Below are 25,936 nucleotides of genomic sequence, written 5' to 3'. Positions count from 1 at the left end.
TGTGCGTGTGTGTGTGTGTGTGTTAACAAGGGAAGTCATTAACTGCTCTGATACTAGCCGGGAACAGTCTGCAAGTTTGGACAAACCTCACAACCACCACCACCACCACCACCACGCTGCTGACTTGTTATCCAACTGGAGAACGGGATGCGGCGGTCAGTCGCTTCGGTTGGTTGCCGGGTTGGCTGAGGGGTTAAGGCATTGGACAGAAGCGTTTTAGAGGCTGTGATTCTCCAAAGCACATTAAGCCACTTTCTAATCACGCCAAAGCAAAATCCCCCAAAGTCCACTGGTGTAGAGTAGTCCGTTATTAAGACCTTTTAGGACCCTCTTAACCCAAAAACCTGCTTAGTTTTGGGCTCAGTTTTCACCTTATTTCTAAACATTGATCTTAACTCCATAATTGCAATTTCCTTCCCATGCACATGACAGATTATACAAATGCTCTTAAGTCATTTACATTTCTGCCCATACATTCAGTGTGTATGCTTTAGATTTAGTAGGAAAACTGGTGGCAACCAAGAGATAAATAGCATAAATAGCATTTTTTTTTTTTTCCCCAGCCCCCATCTACAAGTGTCAGGTTGCTGCTCATCATCACAAAGACCACAGGAGCAAAACTGCACAAGAGTCAAAAGAGACTGTAGTGTATTCTGACAGCAGCGCGGTTAAGGGGAGTGCTTTAACCAAGAAGCGAGAGCAGAAATCATCCTCAGAGAATACAGCGCCAGAGGCATCTCTGGTCTTCTGTTCTCTCAGGCCCAGGTCCCAGTGCCAGGGTTGACTTCTTTGGAGGAAAACAACCCAAAAAAAAAAAAAAAAAAAAAGTGCAGGGGCCAAATGGCAGACTGATGCTCTTTGTGCCTGTATGTGAATGTAGGCAGTTACACTCCTCCTGTGTTCACGTTTACATTCAGTCCCACGTCAGGAAAAGGGCTTTGCATCAAAATGAGTTAGCGAACTAACAAACCGCGTTAAACTGGGACTTGATGGAGAGGAAATGATTTTGTGAGTCAAGCAGAAAATCATTGTACGCAACACGTCGAAGGTGGCAAGTATCCACAGGAAGATCTGTCTCTTCCTTTGCCTCACCACCGAAGAAAAACTGGACAAAAATATCCCAAAAATGAGAGAGAAATACGAATGCTGGGCGTCTTGAGGAAGAAAAACAAAGCAAAACAAGATTATCCTCTGCAAAATTCCAACAAAAAGGTTCCCAGTTTGGCCGATTGACCTGCAAAACATTCCCAAACATCATGGCAGAGGAAAAAAACAAAACAAAAAAAAGAACTAAAAAGGACTCCCATCAAAAGACGAAAGCGTCTTGCACGTCTCGACAAACCATTTTTGACTGGTCCCAGAGAACAATTCAAACTAGATCTTTCTGTTGATTCCTGCTTTTATTCTGAAAGGGACCTTATTGATTTCTGAAATCACAATCAACTGAGACGATACTCGAAACGTTTCAGGCTGGTGCTGGGCGATCATTTGTGTCTCGGCGTGTTCTTCTTCCGTTTTCGCTTGAAGAAACAGCAGCACCTGCAGACAGAGGCAGACAGTCAATCAATGTGTAGAAAAAGGAGGTTTTAGACGAAGCAAAAAGAAAGAACAGACACAAGCAGACTGATTTAATTAGCATGTTAAATATCGCAAGAGCTTAATCTGATCTGAGTCTCCCAGAAATGGACAGCCCTGTTCAGACTTGCTATTAACGTGCGTCCTGAGTGATTTCAGTCACAAACCGCCAGCTTTAAGTACAGCTGCAAGGACACCCAAGAGACAATGAGACACATCTGAGATCACATTCCTTTAGCAGTGTGAACACAAAATGTGTCCTTGCCACGTTGATGGACCGCCTACTCAGCTGACATTATTAACATAAGAGGAGCTTTGCCGCATTCATTAACAGATCATCATTCACTAAATGAACATCCAAAAAGGCAATAATTAATACTAAACACATTCAAATAACAATATTTATTTCATTGTTATTAAGATGTATTTAGTTATGTATAATTCCCTCATAAAAAAAATATATTAGAATTTAGCTGATTGCTGATCATTTTGATGAAAGTAGTGGAAATAAACTTTGTGAATTTCTTTCGCTGTATTTACACAGCTTATTACATTACACATTACGCCATGTTGGCGGCAGCGCTGTTTGTGGTTCTGAAACAACGGTACTGCTCAATTAGAGATCTATCTCTACTGTATTCTACCCCATGTGATGAGACCTTGAGAGGCGGCTTGCTTTTAATGCCAACTTCAACCTGGACACGTGTGATCCGATCACTCGGGATGCACGTTAACACCAGGTTTGAACAGGGCCATTGTTTTAGGGATCATAAAGGAGGAAAATTAGTAAAATTTAAGCATTAAGGACATGGTGCTTATTCCCCTGCACCATCTGAACTAAATAATAGCAGAGGGCCATAGCTAAAAACTGCTGCAATAACTCTGAAGGCAACATTTCTCCTATGCAAAAAAATAAAAAATAAATAAAGTAGATAAATGGAGCAGTGCACACAAAGAGCACAGGACACGGTGAGCCTGAATGGTCAATAAAAACATACAAAGACAAGAAAAAAAGGCAGTGGGTCAAGACATAGGACAGCGACTGGGTACTCTAATCCAGTAATAAAGAATGGTGCACCATGCAACAAGAGTTTAAAGACTTTTAATCTGGAGCTAAATGAGCTAAGAGAAGTTATATCACAGTACTTAGAAATCTAATTACAGGGATCCAGATTAAAAAAAAAACTATCATTATTATTTCTGAACTTAAAGTTTATTCTTTCTCCCCTGATTCATCCAGTTAAGCATAGTTTACAGTAGTCGTTAATCCTCTGTCACTTTTCCAATTCAGTAAAAGAAAAGGCAGAAAAGGTCAGAGGCTACAGTAGATAGTGACTACAGTTGGCAGTGTTCTCCAGAGTATATTGGCACTACTGTACCAGTGAGAGTCTTGCTTAATTTTGTTAATAACAACTCCACTGGGCCCAGCCTAGGCTGGTCCACTCCCTGTCCCATGAGTCTGATGTGGACGAGCAGAGAGGGACTCACCACAGGTTGAGCATTTTCACGCAGCTACAGAAGAAGATAGAGGAAAGAGTGTAAAGAGAAAAGAAAGATAGATTAATACAGCAAGACCGAGATGATGGGACCGGGCACATGCCACACAAACGTGCACACAGCCACACAAACATACATGCACACACACACACACACACACACACTAACACACCAACAGGACACTGGTGGACACGGAGAAGGGAGGTTCGAGGGGTTAAAGGAGGAAAGATTACAGAAAAGGTTACACAACATGTAGTCTGCAGCTTATCGTGATGATACAGCACCAGAAGGTACGCTACAGTCGTGATAAGAATTTATTAATTTAACACCCTCTTTAAAATTAACCGCCTGCTTTATCAGTTACTACTTTCTTATATGACTCAATTTGCAATGGTTTTTAGAAGACACCTTTTTAATGTCAGACTTGGAAGATGGTGAAAACATTTGAAATAAGTACTCACTGTAGCAACACAAGCAGTAAATGTAGGCACAGCTGTTACACTAACAGAATATATTTAATATGTCTCAAATAATAAGAAATATCTGAGTTTGTAGTGCTCTTGCTGCTCACAATTACTGTAACTTTTTATGAATATCTAAACATAAAGACGTTATGCGACTTGGCAACTTGGCAAGTGTACTTGACACAATAGGTATGTTTTCCATTTTTTAAGAATTACTATTTAAGAAATAAATATGATCTTTTCTTTGCTGAAGGGCTTCTGTTAGCTTTTCACATTTAAATCAGCAAACCATGCCGTTTGCTCATGATTGCTTAAACCTTTACACACAACTGCAAGAATTACGGTTAATTTCAATGTATGATCCACACATATTTAGTTTACAAAGAAGTAAATGTAGATTTTGGGGGCATTGCAACCAGCTACAAGTCTTTGCTCTATCTGCGAGACCATCTAATATGTCATATCTGGGAGATGCAAGCATGTTTTATTATGATTTTAATAATAATTTACATTTAAGCTCATTGATGGGAACCAAAAGTTCACACATGCACGGACTTTAAATTGTGTTATTGTTTGTTTCAGGCCATGAATATAAATGGAAAGATGAAAAGCCAAAGATAAAGCTGACAGTCCCTCAAAAGGCAAAACACTGCATCGGATGCAGTAGGATTTGCATTTACAATGTCATCTCCGAACCGAAATCAAACAGTTTGAAGAGGAATCAAAGAGACGGGCAGCAAACACCATCCTATCAAACGACTGAACGGAGAAAACAGTAGGAAGGCCCGTCATCTGAGCATGAACAGAAGCGTGTGCATTGAAGAGAATAAATCGCTGAGAGATTCATGAGGAAACTACAAGAAGGAAAATGATTTTCACAGAGGCTTTGATGGAGAACGGTGGGAAAGATGAAGAATTACAAGTTAACTAAATTCATAATTTATGTAAATATATAATAGGACACTGACAAGTTTCAAATAACCATTAAGTCTAATAAAACCAAATTATATGTCGACTTCAGGATTTAAGGATTTAATTTTACCCTTTTATTTATATGTTGTTAAGGAATTATTTCTCCATTATACATTAAGTCTGGGCTGAAATATATGTTTGAATTCAACAGATGGTTAAATTTAGTTTGCTGTTGGAAGTAACCGAAGAGTTAAGTACTCGAGCGTATACGCTACATACCCAGAGTCACAGCTAGCTCCACATAGCTGATATTTTACTTCCTAATGTTTTTGCCAAACAACATTTTGCATCAAACATAAGAAACAGGGCATGCTCTTTTAAAAAACACAAAACAAACAAAAAATATAGGACGAAATAATGGCATTTCATTAAGACGTATCAGACAGGCCAGTTCTGAACAACCTGGCATTTCATCCGTTTCCTTCCCTTCTCTAAGTCAGATTCAGATTTTCTCTGTCGTTTCTTTGACTTTGTCTGGGTGACTGTCATTCACATTTGAAATACTAGTAGCCGCACATGTTTCCACTGCATCCTTGAAACAGGGAACACCTAGACTGACCTACACCCCGACCACCTGACTCTGTCAATCAAAGCTGAGTTGGAATAAAATGAGGGGTCAGCAGAAGTTTGTTTGGGTTGGCGACCACCAAGTGCCATTTTTAAATATTCATGAAAATCGGCCTTGCTGTTCGCCGCTTAACAACCTAAAGTTAAAACTGCAACGCGCTATTTTGTTATTTCAGAGCTGAGGGTCTCATGAGAGCTCCCTTCAGTTCTCATCAGTCAGCTCAGCCATGTCACGTTGAGCTTGCAGCGCTGTTTTGTTACGCTGTGCAACCGGCCGTGCAGCATAGCGTCGGTCCAGCTGCTGGTGCTGGACGCTAACACCAGTAGCTGGTTAGCTGTGCTACCAGCTCTGAGATTAACTGACCAAACGACAACGGGCCAAGAGTTTTGTAAGCCGTGCTATAAAATGACGTCATGTATATTATCTTAAAACGGGTGACTAAGTATGATCTCAGCTGTCTTCTCCCGTAAACAGATTCTGCTAGAAAGTGAAGTAGCAGCCAGTGTAGACAATGTTAGTGGCTGAAACTGTGTAGTTTATGTGCATCAGTGTTCTTTCTTAAAACCTGAAAACTGAGAGAACAGTATAGAGACAGGCGGCACCAAGATCAAAAACCCACAGATAAGAGGGACAGGAGCAGGAGGACAGCTGGGGTTTGGGGCTGCCGCAAATCCACATCACAGCAAAAGGTGGCGAGAGAGAGTGAGAGAGAGACAGAGAGAGAGAGGGACAGAAGAGAGGTAGAGAGAGGAAGCGACAGATGGACACAGAAGAGAGGCGTGGCGGTGGCGTGACACATACTTGGCCTCGTCGACTACTTCCACCTCTGCCTGAGCTGTAATCGGAGCGTTGGAATGAGCTGCCAGTGGGTCATCTGCATTCAGCTCCCCGTTGGTTGAACTGACCACCTGCGGCACAGACTGGCGTTACTTCACATGGACCCAATGAGGTTTGTATCAGTTCACAAAAAAACAAAACAAACACAAGTTAGTGCTGTGACAGAAAGAAAGTTTAAATGTTACTTCACATTTTTCTTTTTGGGTCAACAAGCCTTACAGCAGCAAAGAACAATACGATAATGATTAGCCACGGGCAAATAATATTCAAGAAACTATTAAAACATACCATCATCTTTTTTCCTGGATTTCTGTATCAGTTGCATTTCAATATTTTCTACCAGTGTACATACAAATGATGGTTTAAACCAAATGTGGCAAACCTGGGGTATTTTATGTGGTTGTAAATAAATAATTTGTTAGTTTCTTATGTTTTAAAATAGGTAAAAACAATATTTTCTATCCTTTTATAATTCACATTGCAGCCTGGACGAAACAGGCATTTAAAACTAGAATGACATTAACATACACCTCTAAAATATGATCGTATGGCAGACAAAATCTTAAAAAAACAGCAGCATTAACCTGTAGAAGAAATTACCTTTTAGAGGAACATGTTTGGGATATACATACAAATAAAAAGCATTTGTAAATCTGAGCCTAATACGCCCAGTTCACTGCCATTCACGTTGAAATAGTGTAGAAAAAACATTCAGAAAACAAGAGTCATGTAACGGCGGGCAACGAAGGGAGAACTAACAAACTACTCTGAAGGATACGTACACGGTGGATTAAAAGGCCACCAAATTACCATCATCTTTGTTCAGTTGAGACATTATTATTTTTAATTTTTTTTAATAAACGATTGATATGAAGGAAATTACTGTCTTCTTTTCCCCCAGAGGCTTCTGAAATGGAAATAAAAAGCTTGTCTGCATGAAGGGCCAATCATCAACAGAGACATATGGGATTAAGATCCTGTCATAATTTGAAAATGCAAAATAAATTAATTGATTAATTTAAAACATAAAAATAAAAATGGAAATGTTGAAGCATCTGACAGCTTAAAAAAAATCAAATAAAAAAATATATATATATTACGTTGCAAGTCTGGGCTTTGAAAGCTTGCATAATGATCTGAAAGTCTGCAGGATTAACACTGCAACCTCTGTTGATCACGTAGCCACAGCGGTGCACCCAGGAGCAGTTCCTCTACCTTTACATAACTTCTCCTCGGGGGTTTGATCGAGATTTGTTTGCTTCCAGTTACCATTCAGTAGAGAAAGTGGTGTATTTCACTTCTCCTGTTCTCCTTGCCCCAAATGACGTTGCTTCCCTGCATGATTTGAAACCCATTTTTATTTTTAACTATAAAATAACGGGTAAGTGAAATGCTTAAACAGATTTTTTTTTTTTTTATTCCAGTAGTCAGACAGAGTTTAGTTCTCACTTACGGGTCTTACCCTACTTCTCTCTACTGTCCAAGATGCTCTGCTCCTCTCTCATCACCTGTCCTGTTCGGCTCACCTCAGCATTTAAATGCACCCGAGATAATGGGGCTAAGTTTGATCCCATTCAACACCTGCTCCTCCTGCACCAAGAGTCTAATCAAAACCAAAGGCCAGGACAAATGTGTTGAAAAACTGGCCTAATACAATAACTCTGACATGGGTGAAAACCCTACTATAGCCCTGTGAGTTTCCATGTGTCCACACAGTTTCAATGTGAATGGCATTTAGAGATCTACTCATTAAGCGTACACTTCTCGTGTCTGCAAAAATAGCTCGATGCAGACAGATGATCTTTAGTAATGCTGAGGTGTCAGACTTACACCGGACGTGGTTTTGTGTTTGTTTTTTGTTTTTTTTTTAAAGGGTAACAACAACTAAAAGCATGCACTCAGCCGGCTAAGCCAGGTCATCCCGCCATGCAAGAGGCTTCTTGGTCTTGCAAGGAATGCCATGAAGAGTTTTAAGGCCACAGATCAAAATGCTGCAACCAGGGCTGCTGTTTGTAAAGTTAAATCAAACTTTTACCATCTGGGGTGGGTGGCACCAGATGACATGCATATGGTGGAGCAGAAAAATAACATTTCCCAGCCAGGGGTAAAAGGGGTTGGGGAGGTATGTGGTTGTAGATCTGTCTCACACGCAAAGCTAAAATACTCAATAAATGTTATGCCCTGTTATAATAAATATATTTACTTGTGAACCAGCAATACTAACAATAACAGAAATACCAACAGCATTTAGGAAATATAAGTATTTTTCAAGTATGAGCTGTTATCTCATGCTGTTATCTGGGGGTGAGTATAAATATCAGGTCAACAGTGCAATTTTATTTCTTCTGCATGACCTGGAGAAACTAGCTTCAAGTATTCTAAATATTTTGAGTTGATGACTCAAGTATTTTACTCAGCATGAAACAGCTGTCGTTAAAAATACGTCAAATTAATCCCAAAAACGGAGATTAAAACCCCTTTGTGTTCTCTTCCTTTTATGTACAGGCCACATCTGGATGTTTTATTAATGCTGGATTAGATCCTATGAGACAGATCTGACTCCATGGAGATCGGGTGAGGGCTGTTGGCTGAACAGGTGAGGGGTGTGTACCTGCACTGAGCCCCCGTGCCTGTCCGCTGCCAGGTGGGAGGTCAGATAGGAGGAGTTTGCTTGGCGTGTGGGCTGCACCTCCCATGCTCCTCGTCGATCTGAGACTGCTGTCTGCTCACGAGTCGGGGGTGGCGTCGGTGACGTGAGGGGGAGTGGGATCAGGGGGTGCAATGGGAGAGGGAAGGGGGGTGATGGAATAATTGTGTTAGGAAAGATGGGTATTTAAGTGTGCGAGGCAAGGTTCCATGCAAAGCAGCATGAGAGATGGAGAAAAAAAAAAAAAGTAACAAAATAAAAGAGTGAATTAAAATCAAAGCAAGGCTTCAGCCAGAGAACTGAACCAGAAACTAATGAGCCTGAAGCCAAATGGAGGTAAGCTCTTACGTCTAAACTTAAAGCCACGTTATTTGACAAGTTGTCCCCCACCAGAAATAGACAACAATGTGAATCCTTAATGTATTATTACACCTAAAGTTTCCTTTGAGGATAAATAAAGTCTTATCTTAATCAAAGCAGAAACACTTAAATGTTTATTTTCACCCAAATTCTATGGAGCAAAAGAGGAGACAAACGTGCACATTAGCTGTGAAATTCACACTTAAGGAAACCACTAATGGCAAATTGAAACATATAGTGGGTAAGAGTACCCTGTAGACCACAGGAAATGCTGTTCAGACGTAGATTTATTAAAACACACTTGCACTAATAACTTGAGGAAGTGTCCTAATCAAGAACTCCAATTATTCCTTTCACCGTCTTTTAATCAATCACAGTTCAATACAGTACATTAAGTGGATGACTGTAAAGCCTTATTTCAGTCACCAATCAGAAGAACTCCTTTCAGTTTTTAGTTTATAACATTTGTCCCAAACAAGAATGAAAATGTAAAAATAAATCCTTTAAACGAGAGCGAACTGATTGTACAGTATCTTGAGATCCCAATAACTGAAAAATTAAATAAGGTTCAGGCTGTAATTCTTAGTTTCTTTTGTTTTCACTGGAACAAATGTCTGGCAAAAACGTACCTCCCCCACTGCTGAAACAAAACCTGGCGTACCTGATTTCTAATCGGCGGGTGCTGTGAGGGTCGATCTCTGTGCGGATGGCTCTCTCTCGTGACTGCGGATGCTCCGGAGTCTATATGGACAGACCCGACTGGTGTGGGCTAAGGGAGAATAACAATAAGTTCAATTCTGTGGAGCCAAAAAGCTTGGTATGAATTGCAGACACGCTTATGTAACGCGTCTGTCCACATGCGTTACTTACAATCTGCCTGCCAACCCAGTCGTAAGTGTAGTCAAACGTGTATCCTTTTCTCTCAAACAGTTCAGTGAACAGAGTCCTCAGATATTCATAGTCAGGCTTTTCAAAGAAGTCCAACCGTCTCACGTATCGCAAGTAGGTGGCCATCTCCTCTGAATTAAACACAACAAAGGAGAATGGTTACAGCTTTTATAGGGATTGTATAATTATAATCATGCAGTAGGAAGACGTCTTATTAGGAAAATTTAGCAGAATCAGTCAGTATCATAGCCAGAATCTATACTTTCAAGCTCTACGGGTTAATCCATAAATAAATTACAGCCATCGTCAGGGTACCTGGGAAGTTCTCACAGAGGACCTCAATGGGAGTGTTTCGTTTTGTGTCTCCAATCTTCTGGTATCGTTCTTTCAATGTGTCAGCCTGCAAGAGATCCACAGCAGAAAGATGTGGATGAATTTTGCATTCATCAAAATGATCTTGTTGTTCTTGTTACAAACTGGTTAAAGACAAACCTAAAATCCTGATAGTACACTATCTTTATTAACAGAATTACAGCTGGTTAAATTTAATTCACCAGTCTAGTAAAGTCTTTATTGCATTTACATTTTTGTGCTTGCAATAATCCTGAACTTCGGTTACAATGCAATGACTTTCAACACATTTTGACATAAACAAATGCAATAAAACAACTATTTAATTTAAGATAAAGATGTGTTATTTGATTATAGATGATTGTGTTTCATTATAGGATAAAACTGCACACCTTCAGTCCTTGCCAAGGTAGACTCCCACGAAGGAAATACATGAACATGTGGCCTAAGGCCTCCAGGTCATCTCGCCGGCTTTGCTCTAAATCAACAGATTTGATAACATTTCACTGAGAAACTTCAAGAATAAAGTGCCAAAACACACATATATATATATATATATATTACACACAGATAATCTCGTACAAAAGCAAACATTTGAGAGGATTCCTACCTTTGCCTAAGTGTGTATTGATGGACATATACCGGGCAGTACCAGTCAAGCTCTTATGCTCCCGGTAGGGAATGTGTTTTTTGGTCTCGGGGTCGATGTACTCCTTGGCCAGGCCGAAGTCAATGATGTGGATGATGTGTTCCTTTTTGTTCCCTTGCCGTCCGATGAGAAAGTTTTCAGGTTTTACGTCTCTATAAATGAGATTTTTTGAGTGCACATACTCCATTCGAGAAATCTGGTGAGAAAAAAATAAAAATACAACAGTCAGCAAAAAAACACAAGCTGACACTCATCCTGATGGGACTTAGAACTACAAGCACATTAAGATCAAAACAACCACGTGGGATATTTTCATTTTTAAACACTCAAAGCTGCTAAGAGCTTTGTGATTGAGAAAAATAACAAAAATATAATGATAAAAAGCAATGGTCTGAGTAACAATATCTTTCACTTGGGGTTACTATACCTTGAATATACTTTCAAGCTTACATGGGAATTGTTCATTTCTACCAAAAATAAAGAAGTACTTGATAAATATAGAAGACAGAATAGCTGAGATGCAGCAAATCTCTGCAACACCAGCCTCATGATGTGCTGTTTTGTGGGTTTCTTTACAAATTTGCAGAGGCTATCTATATCACAAGAGCACTGCAGATTTTGTGCTGACTAAATGAAATGCTAGAGATTTTGAGATGTCTACGGTGCCTAAAAGGCTGAGCCACAGCACCCTCGGCATTGCTCTAGCTTAACAAGATTCAGTGATGGCTTGGCTCTTTTTGACAGCCCACTTGACTCTGACTAAACGTATGCACAACAGGCTGGGTTGGGAGGGAGGAGATTCTGAACTAATACTTCACTTTACCATTTGAAATGTGGGGTTTGGGCACATGCAGTCCAACAAAGTAAGTTTGTTTTATGTTCATGTTTGTTAATTACATAAACCCTGGTATTCCATGCGAGTAGTTCTGTATTAAGACTTTCTACTGGGACATACAGTAGGTGAAGAGGCAGGCCGTAGTTAGTTTGGGACAAAGGATCTAATCCAGACCTTTCAACCACATCTAACTCTTGGTTTCCTCAATTGATAAAACTTCGGCTAAGGGAGACTGAGGTGTATTTAAAAGCTTTATCAAAAACACTAGACAGTAGACAATGGCTACATCCACATCGACACGCTTAGTTTTTAAAAAAAAAACAAAAACAGTCCTTGTCCAAACAAACATTTAAACATTATTTCTTGAACAACGCCTACATGTGTAAGTATGAACAGGAAGCTGAGGTTTGGTTACACAGGCTGCTTTCTTTGCTAGGACTGATAACAAGATGGAACCGCTACCGAAAGCAACTTGAACAGAAAGTGAACGTGGTGGCGAAACATGTAAATGCAAAGTTTGTCTCAAAGAGGATACAGATACTGCATTTGAGCAGTATCATCAGCACTATCCATTGTCACAGGACTCCATGGCAATGGCTAAGGAACAAAAAAAAGTCACTCGTGTCCATTTCCTAACTTTCTCAAGGTGGAGAATAAAATGCAAACATGCCGTTCTTTATCTATAATAACGTTAACGGCATTTCCAAAAGTTAATGTAGTTGTAGTCTATGTGTTGCCGAGTCCTCCCTCTGATTCACATTAAAACCTCTTGCCTCTTAATGCAGTTAAGTTGCATTAGACGCATCTCTGCATCATGACAACATGACTAAGTAGCTGATCAGCATTAATGAAATAATGAAATCATGATAGCATTACTGTGAAAAACTGGCTCAATAGACTGTTGAGCATCGATTTACTTTACTTACCGAGTGTAAATTTGTCCAAAACACAGCTATTTTAACCGAGTTACAACTATTTGACATCTTTCATCGGCCTCTAATTAATATAAACTATTTATATAAGCCATTTTAAAAGGACTTCATGAATCATGTAGAGCTCTGAACCCACCAGCTGAATTGCTATCATCAAGACTGTCTTCAGTGAAAAGGTCCTGTCACAAAGGTCAAAGAGGTCTTCTAGACTCGGGCCCAGCAGCTCCAGAACCATGGCATTGTATTTCCCACAGGGCCCAAAGTAAAACACTTGGGGCACACCTTCCGCTGAAAAACAAGGAAAAAAGAGATAAGACTTACAAGAGAGAAAATACTCTGAATTGCTTTTCACATTTATCCAAGTAATAACAAATCTTTATTGACTAGTTATGTATCTGCAAGCATCTAGAAGATATCCATTAATAACTCAGTCTTCAGTGTTTTTGTTGTTGTATACACTAGTGGAAATTCTGAGAGTTGATAGAGCAAAGTTGTTTATTATTCCTGTCTCTCTTGACTAATGAGACTGCTAAGTTGGATCCTAGTTGAACCTCAAGAGACCTTGTGGTGCACAGATATGAGGAGGAGCAACACAAGGTTACTGAGGACAGAGAGAAGAAAGCCGTTAGATAAACATTAACCCTCATGTGTAATGCAACACAGCGACTGCAGCTACGACCGTGTCCGTCCACGTCTGCAGGCTGAAAACTAATCTTTTCACTGTCTCATATCACAACCTCCCAATTTAATCATATCCTCTCAGCTCTATTCACAATGACTGCTACAAAATCCCATCCATCTGTCACCACGGCTCTTATTTTACTTCTTGTTACAGTTCAGTTAAGGTGGGTCAGTCTAATGGAACTGGGACTCGTGCCCTTAACTCCTCTGTACGGCTTGTTTGTCATTTGTTAAACATCTAGACAAATGAGAAGCTTAAGGCCTAAAATTGTAATGGATCACATGGTACAAAAGGCTTTAGTTCACTTTTCCTTTTTTTCCCCCTCCTGCAGTTTTAATTACATTACCTAAACACACAAACTGGTTATTTCTAAAAGTTTTAACAAAAGCCTCATATTTCTGGAGACAGTCTGAAATGTTTGCATTATTTCACATTTTGTGCCCAAGCTACTCTCATTTACTTGTAGTTATTTGTAATTGGTGGTATCTGTACTGTCTGTTGTTATCCTGACCACATCCTGAGCTTCAGTATCAAAGAACAGGAAATCAGGTCATACTGCTAATTGCTCTGGAGGAAGCATGACTCAAAGATTGCCCGTGCTTACTGCTAGTCAGAGTCCTATTAAAAAATGTCCTCTCAAGAAACTTCAAAGAAAGCTTCAATCATACAGACCTTGCTTCATCATACTATTAAGCTCTACTCAGCCCCTGGAAAAATATAACTGCATATAAGTTTGTAAGGAAAGGAGGAAAGGAGGAACCTGATTGCTTTCCATGTCCCTGTTCCTAAAGCCCAAACTGATCAAGTATCTGTGGGATGCACTGGAACAAGCCTGATCCACAGAGGACCCCTCCCCTCAACCCATAGGACCCAAAGGCCCTGACTAACGACATGCTGTTGCCAGAAACCACAGGACACCCTCAGAAGGCTCATGTCCATTCTCTGATGAGTCACAACTGTTTTGGAAACACAAGGGAGACCTACACAATATTAATGTTATGCCTGATGGGTGTATATTGGTTGGTATTAAGTTCATTCATATTGCCATCACAAACGCAGAGCCTAGCGCCGTAGCTGACGTGCACCACCCCAGAAAAATGCAGAGCGCAAGAGCTGTGATCGGTCCGCTTGGTAGTAGCATGTTTCCACTTTAGTATTTCCGGCTGCTTCTCCATTGTCGCTATTTTCAAAATGATTGTTCTGGATCAACAAAGAATCGTTAAGGTTAACTGAGGAGGTTTGGATATACAGACATTTGTATGACTTGTGTCTGGCGAAATTTGGTGGAAATTCCGGCAAAAGTTTCAGCCGCCATTGTTGAAAGTGAAGCAGGAAGTAGAAACAAAAGTCACAGCGCCGACTAACGTGACAGACTGACTCGCACCGGCGTAGGCTATGTGCATAGGTCCTTGCGTTTAGGTCCCGCAGTAAGCGCCTAAAGAAAATGAAACACAAATATGTTGCTGAAGACATTCGACTTGCCAGCAGGAGAATGGGAAATACACTGCAGCATGAAAGGTGGCATGAATGCTGTCAGCTAGCATATGGGTATGTAGGAGTCGTGCTGAGCTCCATCCTGTGTTTCTGGACACCATTATGTACGTCTGTGGGTTGCTAATTGTACCAAAGGAATGAGTGCCTTGAAACCCGGGGTTGCTTGTGGGAGGCCTGAAAATGTGTTAGATATGAGATGTGCTGTAAATAAGTGGATGAAGCTTTTCACTAGCAAAGGAGCAGCGTGGAGGACAGAGCCACCATAGTCTACACAAAACGGTCATGACGACAGAGTGTATACTTTGCACTTCACGTTTAGTCTAAAGGAAAGACTCTAGATTTGATGGAAGCTACCAATTTTACAGGAAACACTTTCGAATTCTCTCTCAATATTGTCTCGCTAAATGTAGCCAGTAAGTGAATGAGCAGAAGAGCACTGTGTAATACGCCCCGGTTAGAAAAATATTGTGTGCGTCCTATGACAGACTCCACTATGCACCCGCTGTATGCAGAGATGTATTCCAGCCACCCCGACAGCACAATAACCAGTTAAAAGATTAGAGGAGAGAAGATCTTTGTACATTTATCAGACTTTACTGGAAGGAAGATGGGTGGCAGTAGAGATGAAGAATAAGGAGATGGGCTACTTGTGCTGACAGAATATTTTATGCCTCTCTTGCGGACTCCAGCCAGCGTCCTGCCTCAAATTAAGTTTTGCACACTGTGCTGGTCCACATTTGATCACATTTGATTGGCTGTCTTCGCTGCTAGTGATTGGTTGCTCAGCTCTGCTCTCGAGCTCAAACTCAAGCTGGTCACTTTCAGCCTCTGACAGACATATTTGCTGGCGTGCTTTCTGTTCAGTGGCTGCCCGGACGACTGTCAATCTGTTCTTTTGTGGGATCATTTATTTATTGAGTACGGTGCCATTTTGTTACAGTTACAAAGCAGCAGAACAATTACTTTTTACTGGTGGTTGAAAAACAGTTGCTCCACATTGAAGTGACAAGAAATCAACATTTGTAATTATATAGGACAGCTAGTTTCTAAACAGTCATTCCCTACTCATTCATTTTGTGCAGAATGACGATACAAAGAAATCCTGGGGTGGCTTCTCTCCTTTTAACTGGCATTTTTCCTGTCGTGCCTTGAGATAAGACCCTTTCCTTTACATGTCTTTAAAATCTATTAAGCCGTGTCACAACTGGACATTTACTCCCGGAGACTGCACCGGTTTCAAAAGGTGGTGTAGTGTTTCATGTCCGGATTTGCCTGCCAATACCATCAACAGCTCGACGGCGAGCACGCATCCTTGAACAAACCCCCTTTCCCTTTAAATCCCTCTCGTCCTTGCCACAATAAAGCATCGTAATCTTCTTGTTTCGTGGAAACCAAAACAGTGATGCACCGACAAACATTCTCGCATAGCTGGAAGGAGACGCTCGATTCTTAATTGAATCACCCTCATTAACATCCACTGACAGTTGGTTATGCATCAGATAACAACACCTGACTGAGCATCTGAGTCAAACCGCATTAATTCATAAAGACCCCGTCGCACAGACACAGTGACAACCACATTGGCTGGGAGGAATGTGGCACAGCACACAGCCAAGATGAAATGAGGTCACGTTATCCCATCTGGAGGAGAGCACAGAGGCAGGTTAGTACTAAGAGAGGCAGACCCACTCTCTAAATATTTAATGAGTTTCCGCACAGTTGGCCTTTTCCAGCCCTTGCCTTTGCAAAACAATAGCCATTATACTCCCAGTCGGGTTATCATATATGCATGTGGAGCTCCAAAAAGCACATCGAGGATCGCACACTACAAAAAAAAAAAAAAAAGGCTTTTATTCTCCGCGCAAATCTGTGACTGAGGTCATCCCTCAACATATCACTGTGGCATCACCGCGACAGACAACATAAGTAAATAAGTCAGAAACACGATCAAACTCTGATCTCACAACCAACTCCAGTTTAGATGCTTTCATGCGACTGCCACTAATAGGAGTCTAATATTATTTCACCCAGAGAGTGATGGATAACTATTTAAAAAAGATCTATTGTTCTATTGTCTCTACATTTCCCACCCACTTCCTGTAGTAACAGAGCTTTCAAAAAATTTCCCATAATTTGTGGCCATTTAATCCTCACAAGGTTCTTGTCAGGGGTTGCCGTCACAGGGATGCGTCAGCAGATTTGACTAATCTTTTATGAGAAACTGAGAAATCGTCAAGGGAGCAGAGTTAAGGGATGAGACGTATGGAAGCTACAGAATAATAAGGTTCAAATAGCATTGTCCGAGAAGTAAATATGATGATCAACAGACAGCTTGAACGGCTGTCATCAGAATACTAGTCATCAGGATACTGTCACATTTGGGCTAAAGGGAAAGAAGAGAAAGTTGTGACTAACTAAGAATTTAAAAGGCAGATATTTTCCTAATAAGCAGGGGATCCCAAACACAGCTAAAGATAAGAGTGAATATTGGATTTACATCAGCTAGCTGTCCAGAAACACAACTCTGAATGAATCCTGGTGTCTGCTGGACGTGTAGCCACGCTGGTCCAACAGTTTGCTAAAAATACCTCCATGTCAGCTTAATGCTGGCGCTGCAATAACTATATTTGCCACTTAGTTATTTCCTTTATACGCGGAAATATGTTCCAGCATCTCCAGACAAATCCAATGTAGATATACTGAATAATACAGATCATAAATTATCAGACACAAGTCATATGAATTTTTTCCTTCACGAAAACCTAACAGCTTTGTTTTTTGAATATACTATGACCTGGATGACTCAGAATCTTCAAAGACACTGATCATTTATGTACACATTATAATCCTTTTAACAATCCTTACCTTCTACAGAACGGAGCAGTTGCACCTAACCAGACACAATTTTAAATAAGTGGCCTTAGACAACAAATAAAGTCACAGTGCCAGGCAGCGGCAATGAAAACAAAATGTAGGACACTTGCTCTCATTTTATGTTTGGTCAATGACACAAACAGCCGGAGAAGGACAGTCTACTGGAGAGGAATCAACCGAGAAAGAAAGAGCCGAATAAGGTTTTATTAATCTGAGAAAGCCCTGCTTCTCAGTGAACCAGAGGAAATCTATAAATTGTTCATCTGCTGTGTGTGCAAAGCTTTACGTCAACTACTTTCATTCTGAATTGCACCCCTTGTAGGTCAAGACAAGGTCACTTTAACACACTTCTCCGCAGTCGTGTACACAAAGTCCCGGAGATTAAAATAAGTTGCTGATCCAGCTTAATATCAATATGTAACCTGAGTAATCACTTGTTGTGGAAATGATGCAATCTTTGGTCTGATCTTCCAAAGCGCTGCATGTGGTCACGCGGAAAACAAGCCGAGGAGCGGCAAACATGTCTGTGACCTCACCTGTGGTGCCCAGCGTTTTGTAGAACCGGTACTCTAAATGCAGCTGTGGTGCCCTCGACTTCACTGGTTCCTGCACAGTGAAAAACACATGAAAACAAAAGCTCAGTCAACTATATTAATCACACAAACACAGATCACATGAATGTATTATTATGTTAAATTAGTTGAGAAAATGTATGCATTTTTGGAGTGTCACATTATGGCCATTAAAGCGAAACACAAGCGCCTTCCAATAAAATGTGGGTCATTCCACAAAATTACACTCCACCAAAACAACCCTGTTAGTGCGGGCTAAGTGCCCAAATCTATAATAAAAAAGTGTAATCGTAATTTATTCAAAGGGTCACGGCAAGACTTTGTAGTTCTCTGAAATTTTAAAATGTCCTCTCACTTCGTTGAGACATGGCATTTTTTTTTTTTAATAAAACATTTTTAGATTCGAGAGCCTGCAAACCGTACAGTGGAGTGAGGAGATGAAACCCATTTAGCTTGCTGAGATTAATACCTTGATACTGGAGCAAATTACAACTCTCTAGTGAGCAGTAATAATAGCATGAGTCAGGAGCCACGATTTCCAGTCCAGCAGCCACTGGAAAGACACGCCTAGCTGAGCATCTACACCTCATTCAGTCACGTCCAACGTCCACCGGACTGTACAGCCCCAATGTAAATTTGGCAGCTACAAAAATGATTTCAGTTGTATCTCTAAATTTAAGTACAGACAGTACAACATCACGTATCTTTTTTTTTTTTGTCATGGACTAAAAAAAAACTTGTTTCTGTTTCTTATAATCACCATTGAAACAATAACAACAGAACCACCCACTACTTCTTAAACAGCATTGTTGTTCCCATACAAATGTCACTGATCTTTATCTAAAATGACTGATGGGCACCCACTCAACCAGGTAAGCTATGGGGACACCTCGACAATTCAATGCGTAGTATGAGTAAAGTCCTAAAAGTAACTTTAAATTGAGCAGCAGAGGAGAGAACACATGAACTTACCAGTTTAATGGCTACATACTCATTTGTGTAGAGATTTTTACCTGAAATAAAAGCATACATTAGAAACCTTTTAAAAAATAAAATACAAAAGCAAGCCTGCAAGTGATGTTTTTGTCAATTTCCTGCAACAATTACAACATCTCATGTTTAAAATAGAAAAACGCTTATCAGATAAACTAGGTCGTTTATGCAAAGAAGTATTGAGAACTATGGTAAAACCAAGATGTAGACTCAACTTACCAAGCTTCAGTTCACCAAAGTTACCACATCCGATCTTCTTGCCCACACGAAAATTTGGCCCCACCATAAGAACCCCAGAGGAGCTTGAGGAGCCAGATGGCCGGGACGAGTGTCCGCTGCGGCTTCCCTGGGAGACTTTAGTGGTCCTTGCTGGCCGCTCGCCATATTTGTCTCTTTGTTGATCCATGGTGTGAGCAGCGCAGGTCAGGGGGAGCCTGGAGTGATGTACGAGAAGGCCTCCTGGGCCGGGCCCACCACAGCCACAGCCCTGGTCACTGGCGGTGCCTGAACGGCACAGTCACTCTCATGGGACAAAACCTGGTGCAGTTGACCAACACTCCTCCCAGTCCTCACCCCGACACCTCTAACTGTTGTTAGACCTCAACATTTGTCCCAAGCAGGAGAAGGTGGGAGACCTGTGACAAACAACATATGATAAGAGATAAAATATCAACTTTGTAAAAGAAAAAGGTCATTTGATGCTGAATTGAATTATTAAGGACTTGTCCTCCATTAACACAAACCACAAAATGAATACACTCATTTAACATTTAAACTACAACTCTACTCAAAGTCATCTGTTATTACCGTAGTCATGCTGAAAATGAAAACACGCTGCTGTGGCCTCATGACTAGACTGGCATTGCAGACACTGCACATGTAAAGTGGTTCTGCATTGAGGACAAGTTAGCCGCTTTAAATTTTTAAAAACACACCTTAAGAAGTCAACAGACGCAACACTAAGTAAAATGAACCTGAAAGAGGAACTCAATGGGACTTAAAATATTAAATAGTGATGAAGTGCTTTGTTTGAGGACAATGGCAAGAGCAGGGTAGATATTTAGTTAATTTAGTTTCTTGGCAGCTCCTAGGGATGCATGTTGCAGCGGAGTTCATTTAGCAGGTACGTCATGCCCTGCGCAGACAGAAGAATGGCTGGGCGGCTACACTACTGCATTTCTGAACTGAGAAAAATCTCCTTTGACTCTTAAAATATGTTGCTGAATGTCAAAATTAAAAATAAAGATCAGAAGTTAAAGTCTCAGACAATGTTTTCTAAATGTAACATCATCATAAGAGTCATTTTTGAAGGTTGTGAGTCATTTAAAAAAGTGTTTATAAGTAGACCGTGTTAACAGGGACAAAGGTGGCTCACGGTGACAGTGCTGCTGGATTTAAGAGATAGTCATCAAGTCACAGTGGTCACAGAAAACACAGCAACCAGTTTGAGCATCAACACAAACCTTAAGTCAGAGTTGGTGATGATGAAGGCATCTCACCACCCACAGCTAGAGCCTGGCAGACGATGTCAGAATATTATGTAAACAATTATATAAAGTTACACAAGGGCACCTAAGTTAAACGTGACGGACACGTTAGGTGCTCAGTGGAGCAATTTTACCACCTTCCGTGCCAATTTTAAATCACGCGATTACAGAGTGTAAAGGTAATTTGGTGTGCAAGGGGTAAGGGTGCAGGCCTCTCGGGAGAAATCCCATTCTGTTAATCATCTTCAGAAAGTTAGCGTGCAAAAGCGGGACCGAATGACGGCTGTAAATTAGGCAGATTAACAAACATTTCTGGTAATTATTCATTTAATTTCATTCATCTACTACTTTACTTGAGCGTTTGGTAAAAACGACGGCTACTACTGTTTTCCTGACAATGCTGTAATTCCTGAGCACGGAAAAGGCTGCTGCTCAAAGTATTTGTGTGTGGGCTTCTGGATGACTCATGCTCAGTATTGCCTGCACAGATCGCAGCATCAAAGACAGCTAGTTTGCTCTCAAGGGCAACTGTGCACTGTTGCTATTACATAAAACCAGGAAGAGAACAACACAGCTATAAAAGCGATTTGCGGCAGAGACCAATGGCGAGCTGCAACAGTTTCCATTGTGCAAATAATCATGTGTAGGCCACTTTAATCCAGAGTGCAGCTGTGGTTAGATCAGCTCAGCAAGGTGTTGAAGAAGAGGTTACCATCTTCACACGCAAACTCACACGCAGCCTGCGTTCGAGCCATTCAAAGCGATCTACTGTCACTCATTATATCCTGGTGAGCTGTTACAACAATATTAAAGTTAACTGTAGTTGGAGTATTGGCATTTTTTTTAAAGAAATGCTTACCAAATCTTTTAACAACATTGACAAAGTCCTCTAATTTATGAAGTCTACTGCAGATTAAAAGCTTATTTTATTTTAAAACTTAGTGTTAAGTGTAATAATCCAACACACAAGGCTGAAGTAGAAGATTTCAGGGTTAGTTTAGTTTATTTGGAGAAAATTACGTACTCGGTTTAAACTGAACATGGTCATAAAACTGATTGCACAGTCTTTGCCTGTATCATTCATTTCACCAGCAGAATTACACCGCCACAGCCAGTCTGCTTTAAACATGCCTAGACATGCCTAATCTGTGGATTACCTTGAAGAAATACACATTAAAGTGGCGGTAAAACTACACAAAGAATGGAAAATTATCTGTATTCATTAGCAGTAAATGCTGTAATAAACCCCTTGGTGTTATTTTTTTAATAAATGCATTGTGTCTTCTGGTTGTTTTTTAATATGTTATCATTAAATTGCAATTTACTGGAAGACAAAAACTAAACCGAGTTATAAAGAAGGTAATACCACTCGACTGCCGTATTGTATTTTCGAATAAGTGACTCCAAGCAAAGTCAGTAATTTCTACGTCTGCAGAATGCAGTGCAATCCAATTTAACAACCACACACACAGCTCTTAAAAATGTTTAATTGCAGCTGAAACTGTGTTGCTGTGATTACTTTCTCTTTTTTTTTTTATTATTATTATTTCTGGGAATTCTGTATGTGTTTAAGGATTTACAAAACTAAATAATACAGGACAATTATTTTAAGTCGCAATTTATTATAGCGCACAGACACATTGTGCGTAAATTAATTTCAGCCGGCCGCCAAATCAATAAAGTGAAGAACAAAGTCGGGCAATCCACTGTGGATTAGAAACTACTGTGGGGTTGTGTGGTCTGTATAAAAGGCTTCTTCAGTTATGATGAATGGCTTCTTCTGTTTTGATGTAAGGTGGGGAATCCCCAGCCTTTATCCCTAAGGAGGTGCAAAGTCTCCTCATAAATGAGGGTATCTTTGAGGACAAACACTTCTTGGCACCCTTTTAAAGTAATGATGCTACTAAGAAAGAAAATAAGAGACATAAAAGGAGTTGTATACATTAAACCTCCATATCAGATTTCATTTATAGACTATTGATTTAAAACAACAGCTGAAAACCCAACCTTGTTATGCAAAATCTGTCCATACACCAATAAAATATTACTTTCCTGCCATGGTTAAGGTCTCACATTAAACAATGTGCAGGTATTAATAAATGGAACTGATATATTTAGAGAGCCACTCACTTGCCAGTTCATTAGGTACACTAGTGAAAAGTATGAATTTGTGCTGCTGTTGAAGTGTGTTAAATTGAACACGCAGACTACAAATGCAGTTGTCAAAATAATAGGGACATGTGTCAGTAGAACACACAATATAATTCAAAGGTACTACAAGCCACAGCATATCACAACCAGGACCAGACGATTCAGAGATATTCCAATGACAAATGATTCAACGTTCCCATGAGCAACGTTTGACCTGATATGACATGTTGAGAGAAGTTAAAAATGTTACCGTGTGCACGCACTGAATAGTCAGTGCCATAGTAGATACTTTAGTTGGTCTAATGCCGAACTAGAGTAGATCATTAAATGATATAGATTTATGACAGCGCAGCATTTCCGTAGTGGCATTTAAATTAACACTTGCTTGGTTTGTATGAGTACTACAGAATGAGCAACAGCATTGTGGACTGGTTAATGAACCAGTTTAACATTAAATAAAACAATATTCAGGAGATAATACAGGATATTCCCGCTAGTTTTGCTTCTTGAAAACTGCAGTTCCTACATAAACACATAAGGCAACTCACAGCACACAAGCACAAATAAAAAATAAATGTCCATGCAATGTCATTGCATAATTTAAACAATCAATATGTCATTATGATCAAATATAAAAGCCTTTCCCTACCCCCGGGATATCCCACAGATTTACAGTGTTGAATGAAGCTAGTTTTGCATAAAGAGGAAATGTGTCATAAACTGAAGAGGCTCTCAAAATTGAGCTTTTGTGGCCGCACGTAATAAGTTCTGCTGATCTCAAATCTCTGCCTCATCACCTACACTTTTTTTTTTTCCCCCCGTATCAGGTGACTTATTTTCTAGGTCTAGTCTGGAAATGATGAAGCAGGAATCTGGTGTTCAAATAAATACATTTACGCAGTGCTGTTATAATACCTTGGTGAAATATGAAGAGCTTCACAACATACACAAAAGTATTTGCAGTGTAATCACAGGCACAGGGGTTTGTTTGACGATACTGGCAATCAAAACCTAAATATATGAAGAATTTATGAACGCTCATGTAATTGGTTAATAGCTAGTTTTAAAGTCTGGCACTATTCGCTTGTATATTCCCTTCATTAACACAGAAAAGTTGCACTGAACAAGTGCTTCACACTCCAAAAAACCTTAATTACAGTGCACAGATTTGCCTGTCAAAATATCTTGAAATGCTGAGATGCTTCTGGGCTGATTAGCATCTATTAAAAATGACTAATCTGTTGACATCTTTTCATTTTTGCAGAAACATAAAGGCTCTGAGTGCAGTGATTAACCTTCAGTGGAAAGATCAGCCTGAGAGGGGGGCCTGCCAACAGCGCAGACTCCTACTGTGGCAGAGCCAGCTAACAGCTGCCTCTCTCCTTAAAGCCAGGTCTTATGAAGTATAATAGGTGGGAATTTAGATTATCTATACTATTCCTTCTCTCATCAATTTACATAAAACGGCACGTACATGCTTACAAGTATCGCATGATCAGCAGAAGTGCACCATCCACTTTGTATATACAAGGTATGCATTACTTGAACAAAGCACCACCTCGTCAAGTATATAATTACATTGAAAATCTGCAATTCTTGAAAATGCTCTAAATAGCCACGAATCAAATGCAAAAGTTAGGAAGTTAGGAATCCTTTTTTTGACTTAGCACAAACACAAATGATTTTATACCGGCATTTCCTGCACAATGACTCTTTTAAAATGAATAATTTATCATACAAATGCCCACAGAAGCATAGTTTAATAAAATGCCAACAGATCACAGCTGCTTTTCCCACTTTTAAAGCATGCAGTTGCGTTATTTAGTGGAAATATGGCGAGTAATTATTTTGCTAGATGGAGAATAATTGATCATGAGCCATGCTGTATTGATCCAATGGAAGCTATCTATGCAACTGAGCGGAGAAATGCACACCGAGGTGCACTATATTCATACAAAATTAACAACAGGCAAAAGATAAGTTACACTGCAGCCACACTGGAGCATTTATTCAGTTTAAACAAGCTTGCACCACCTCGAAAAATGCTTCAAAGCAACAGAGTAGGCAGACATGGGGCCACGTTTTCTCTGTTGTGTGCCCTCCCTCGTTGTTTGCATCGCTTAGCTTTGTAGAAAAGAAGTGAGAGCAGTAAAAGCTAAATGTGAGGAAGTGTAGAGGTAGAGGCAGTTCAGGCTAATATATAAAGATGATCGATTCCTTTGTATGCAGGCCTCCGGTTGAATCAAAACAAGGAAGCGAGTTGGCAGTTTGTTCGCCACCGTTTCTCGGGACAAAGCCAGCCCTGGCAGAGTAACATTAATGACGGCCAGCTCGATTAAACAGCGAACTAACCATTAGCCAGGTTATATTATCAGCTTGGCAACATCAGATCTGACTAACCAGGCATAAAGCTAACGTTAGCAAAACAATACTGAGCCACAGTGTCTCGTCTGGTTTCATTTTTACTCCGAGAAATAGCGCAACACAAAAATAAATCTATTTAATCTTAATATTTAGTTGTTTAAAGGTTTGCAAATGAAGCCAGCACACTGTTTGCAGCCTGTTAACGCCTCGGCTAACACCTACTGATGGCTAGGTGACAGCTGGACCGAGCGCAACAAGGAAATTAGCTCCGTTAGCAACAAAAATATTAGCTAACCTCCAAAGAGCTCGCTATCAAATGTTGGTTTGATAGCTCGCAGACAAGCACAACACACTCACCTTCTTTGTGGTGAATCCAGGCGACCAGGGCACGGCTTTTGTGTGCGCGTCGCCTCCAAAATGCAGACAATCGCCCGGAGCTAAAAATCAGGGGTTTTCAGTGCTGCCTGTTGTTGCTGATGTTTCACGCTAACAGACGTTAGCGGCTCTCTCCATTCTTCGTCTGCCTTCGCTGCTCGTGAAAGGTTCGAGCACACCGGATGTAGAAACACGGCACCGCCCGCTCCACGACGCACACTTCCGGGTCAGCCTGATGCTGGCTAATTAACCATTAGAGCAATATACTGTAATGATTAACTACTGAGGCAGTGTTAAGAACACGTCAAGGTTTAAGTATATTGACCAGAATGTTCTGTTTCTTATTGCTGTAAAACAAAGGGCAACTTG

At 40.3% G+C, this 25,936-nt stretch overlaps 1 protein-coding gene across 5 annotated transcripts; it reads right to left on the bottom strand.

The window, feature by feature from the left end:
• Positions 1-308: 308 nt before the first annotated feature.
• Positions 309-25,697, bottom strand: csnk1g1 (casein kinase 1, gamma 1). 5 transcript variants are annotated; one of them, XM_084541618.1, is made up of 13 exons: positions 25,550-25,697; positions 19,410-19,825; positions 19,170-19,210; positions 18,162-18,231; positions 12,712-12,863; positions 10,770-11,004; positions 10,552-10,637; positions 10,124-10,208; positions 9,791-9,939; positions 9,582-9,689; positions 8,525-8,635; positions 5,878-5,984; positions 309-1,539 (listed from the first exon to the last, which is right to left on the bottom strand). In XM_084541618.1, exons 2-13 carry the CDS (start codon positions 19,594-19,596, stop codon positions 1,485-1,487), a joined length of 1,386 nt encoding a protein of 461 aa, XP_084397744.1. In that variant the 5' UTR covers positions 19,597-19,825; positions 25,550-25,697; the 3' UTR covers positions 309-1,484. The 5 variants fall into 5 exon arrangements, with proteins under 5 accessions (XP_084397744.1, XP_084397746.1, XP_084397742.1 ...); XM_084541620.1 differs by lacking the exon at positions 8,525-8,635; XM_084541616.1 differs by lacking the exon at positions 309-1,539 and having other exon boundaries at positions 5,394-5,984.
• Between the last annotated feature and the right edge of the window lie 239 nt (positions 25,698-25,936).

This window comes from Chelon labrosus, assembly GCF_963514085.1.
Source record: "Chelon labrosus genome assembly, chromosome: 3".
Lineage (NCBI taxonomy): Eukaryota > Metazoa > Chordata > Actinopteri > Mugiliformes > Mugilidae > Chelon > Chelon labrosus.
This window is presented reverse-complemented; position numbering and strand designations above follow the sequence as displayed.

What these genes read in the sequence shown, in the direction of transcription:
- csnk1g1 (XM_084541616.1), bottom strand. Translation starts at nt 19,596, where the DNA reads ATGGATCAACAAAGAGACAAATATGGCGAGCGGCCAGCAAGGACCACT. An exon ending in TGATGATAGCAATTCAGCTG is followed by an intron (nt 11,005 to 12,711) that starts GTGGGTTCAGAG and finishes TTTTCTCACCAG; the next exon opens with ATTTCTCGAATGGAGTATGT. An exon ending in ACTGGGTTGGCAGGCAGATT is followed by an intron (nt 9,690 to 9,790) that starts GTAAGTAACGCA and finishes ATTCTCCCTTAG; the next exon opens with CCCACACCAGTCGGGTCTGT.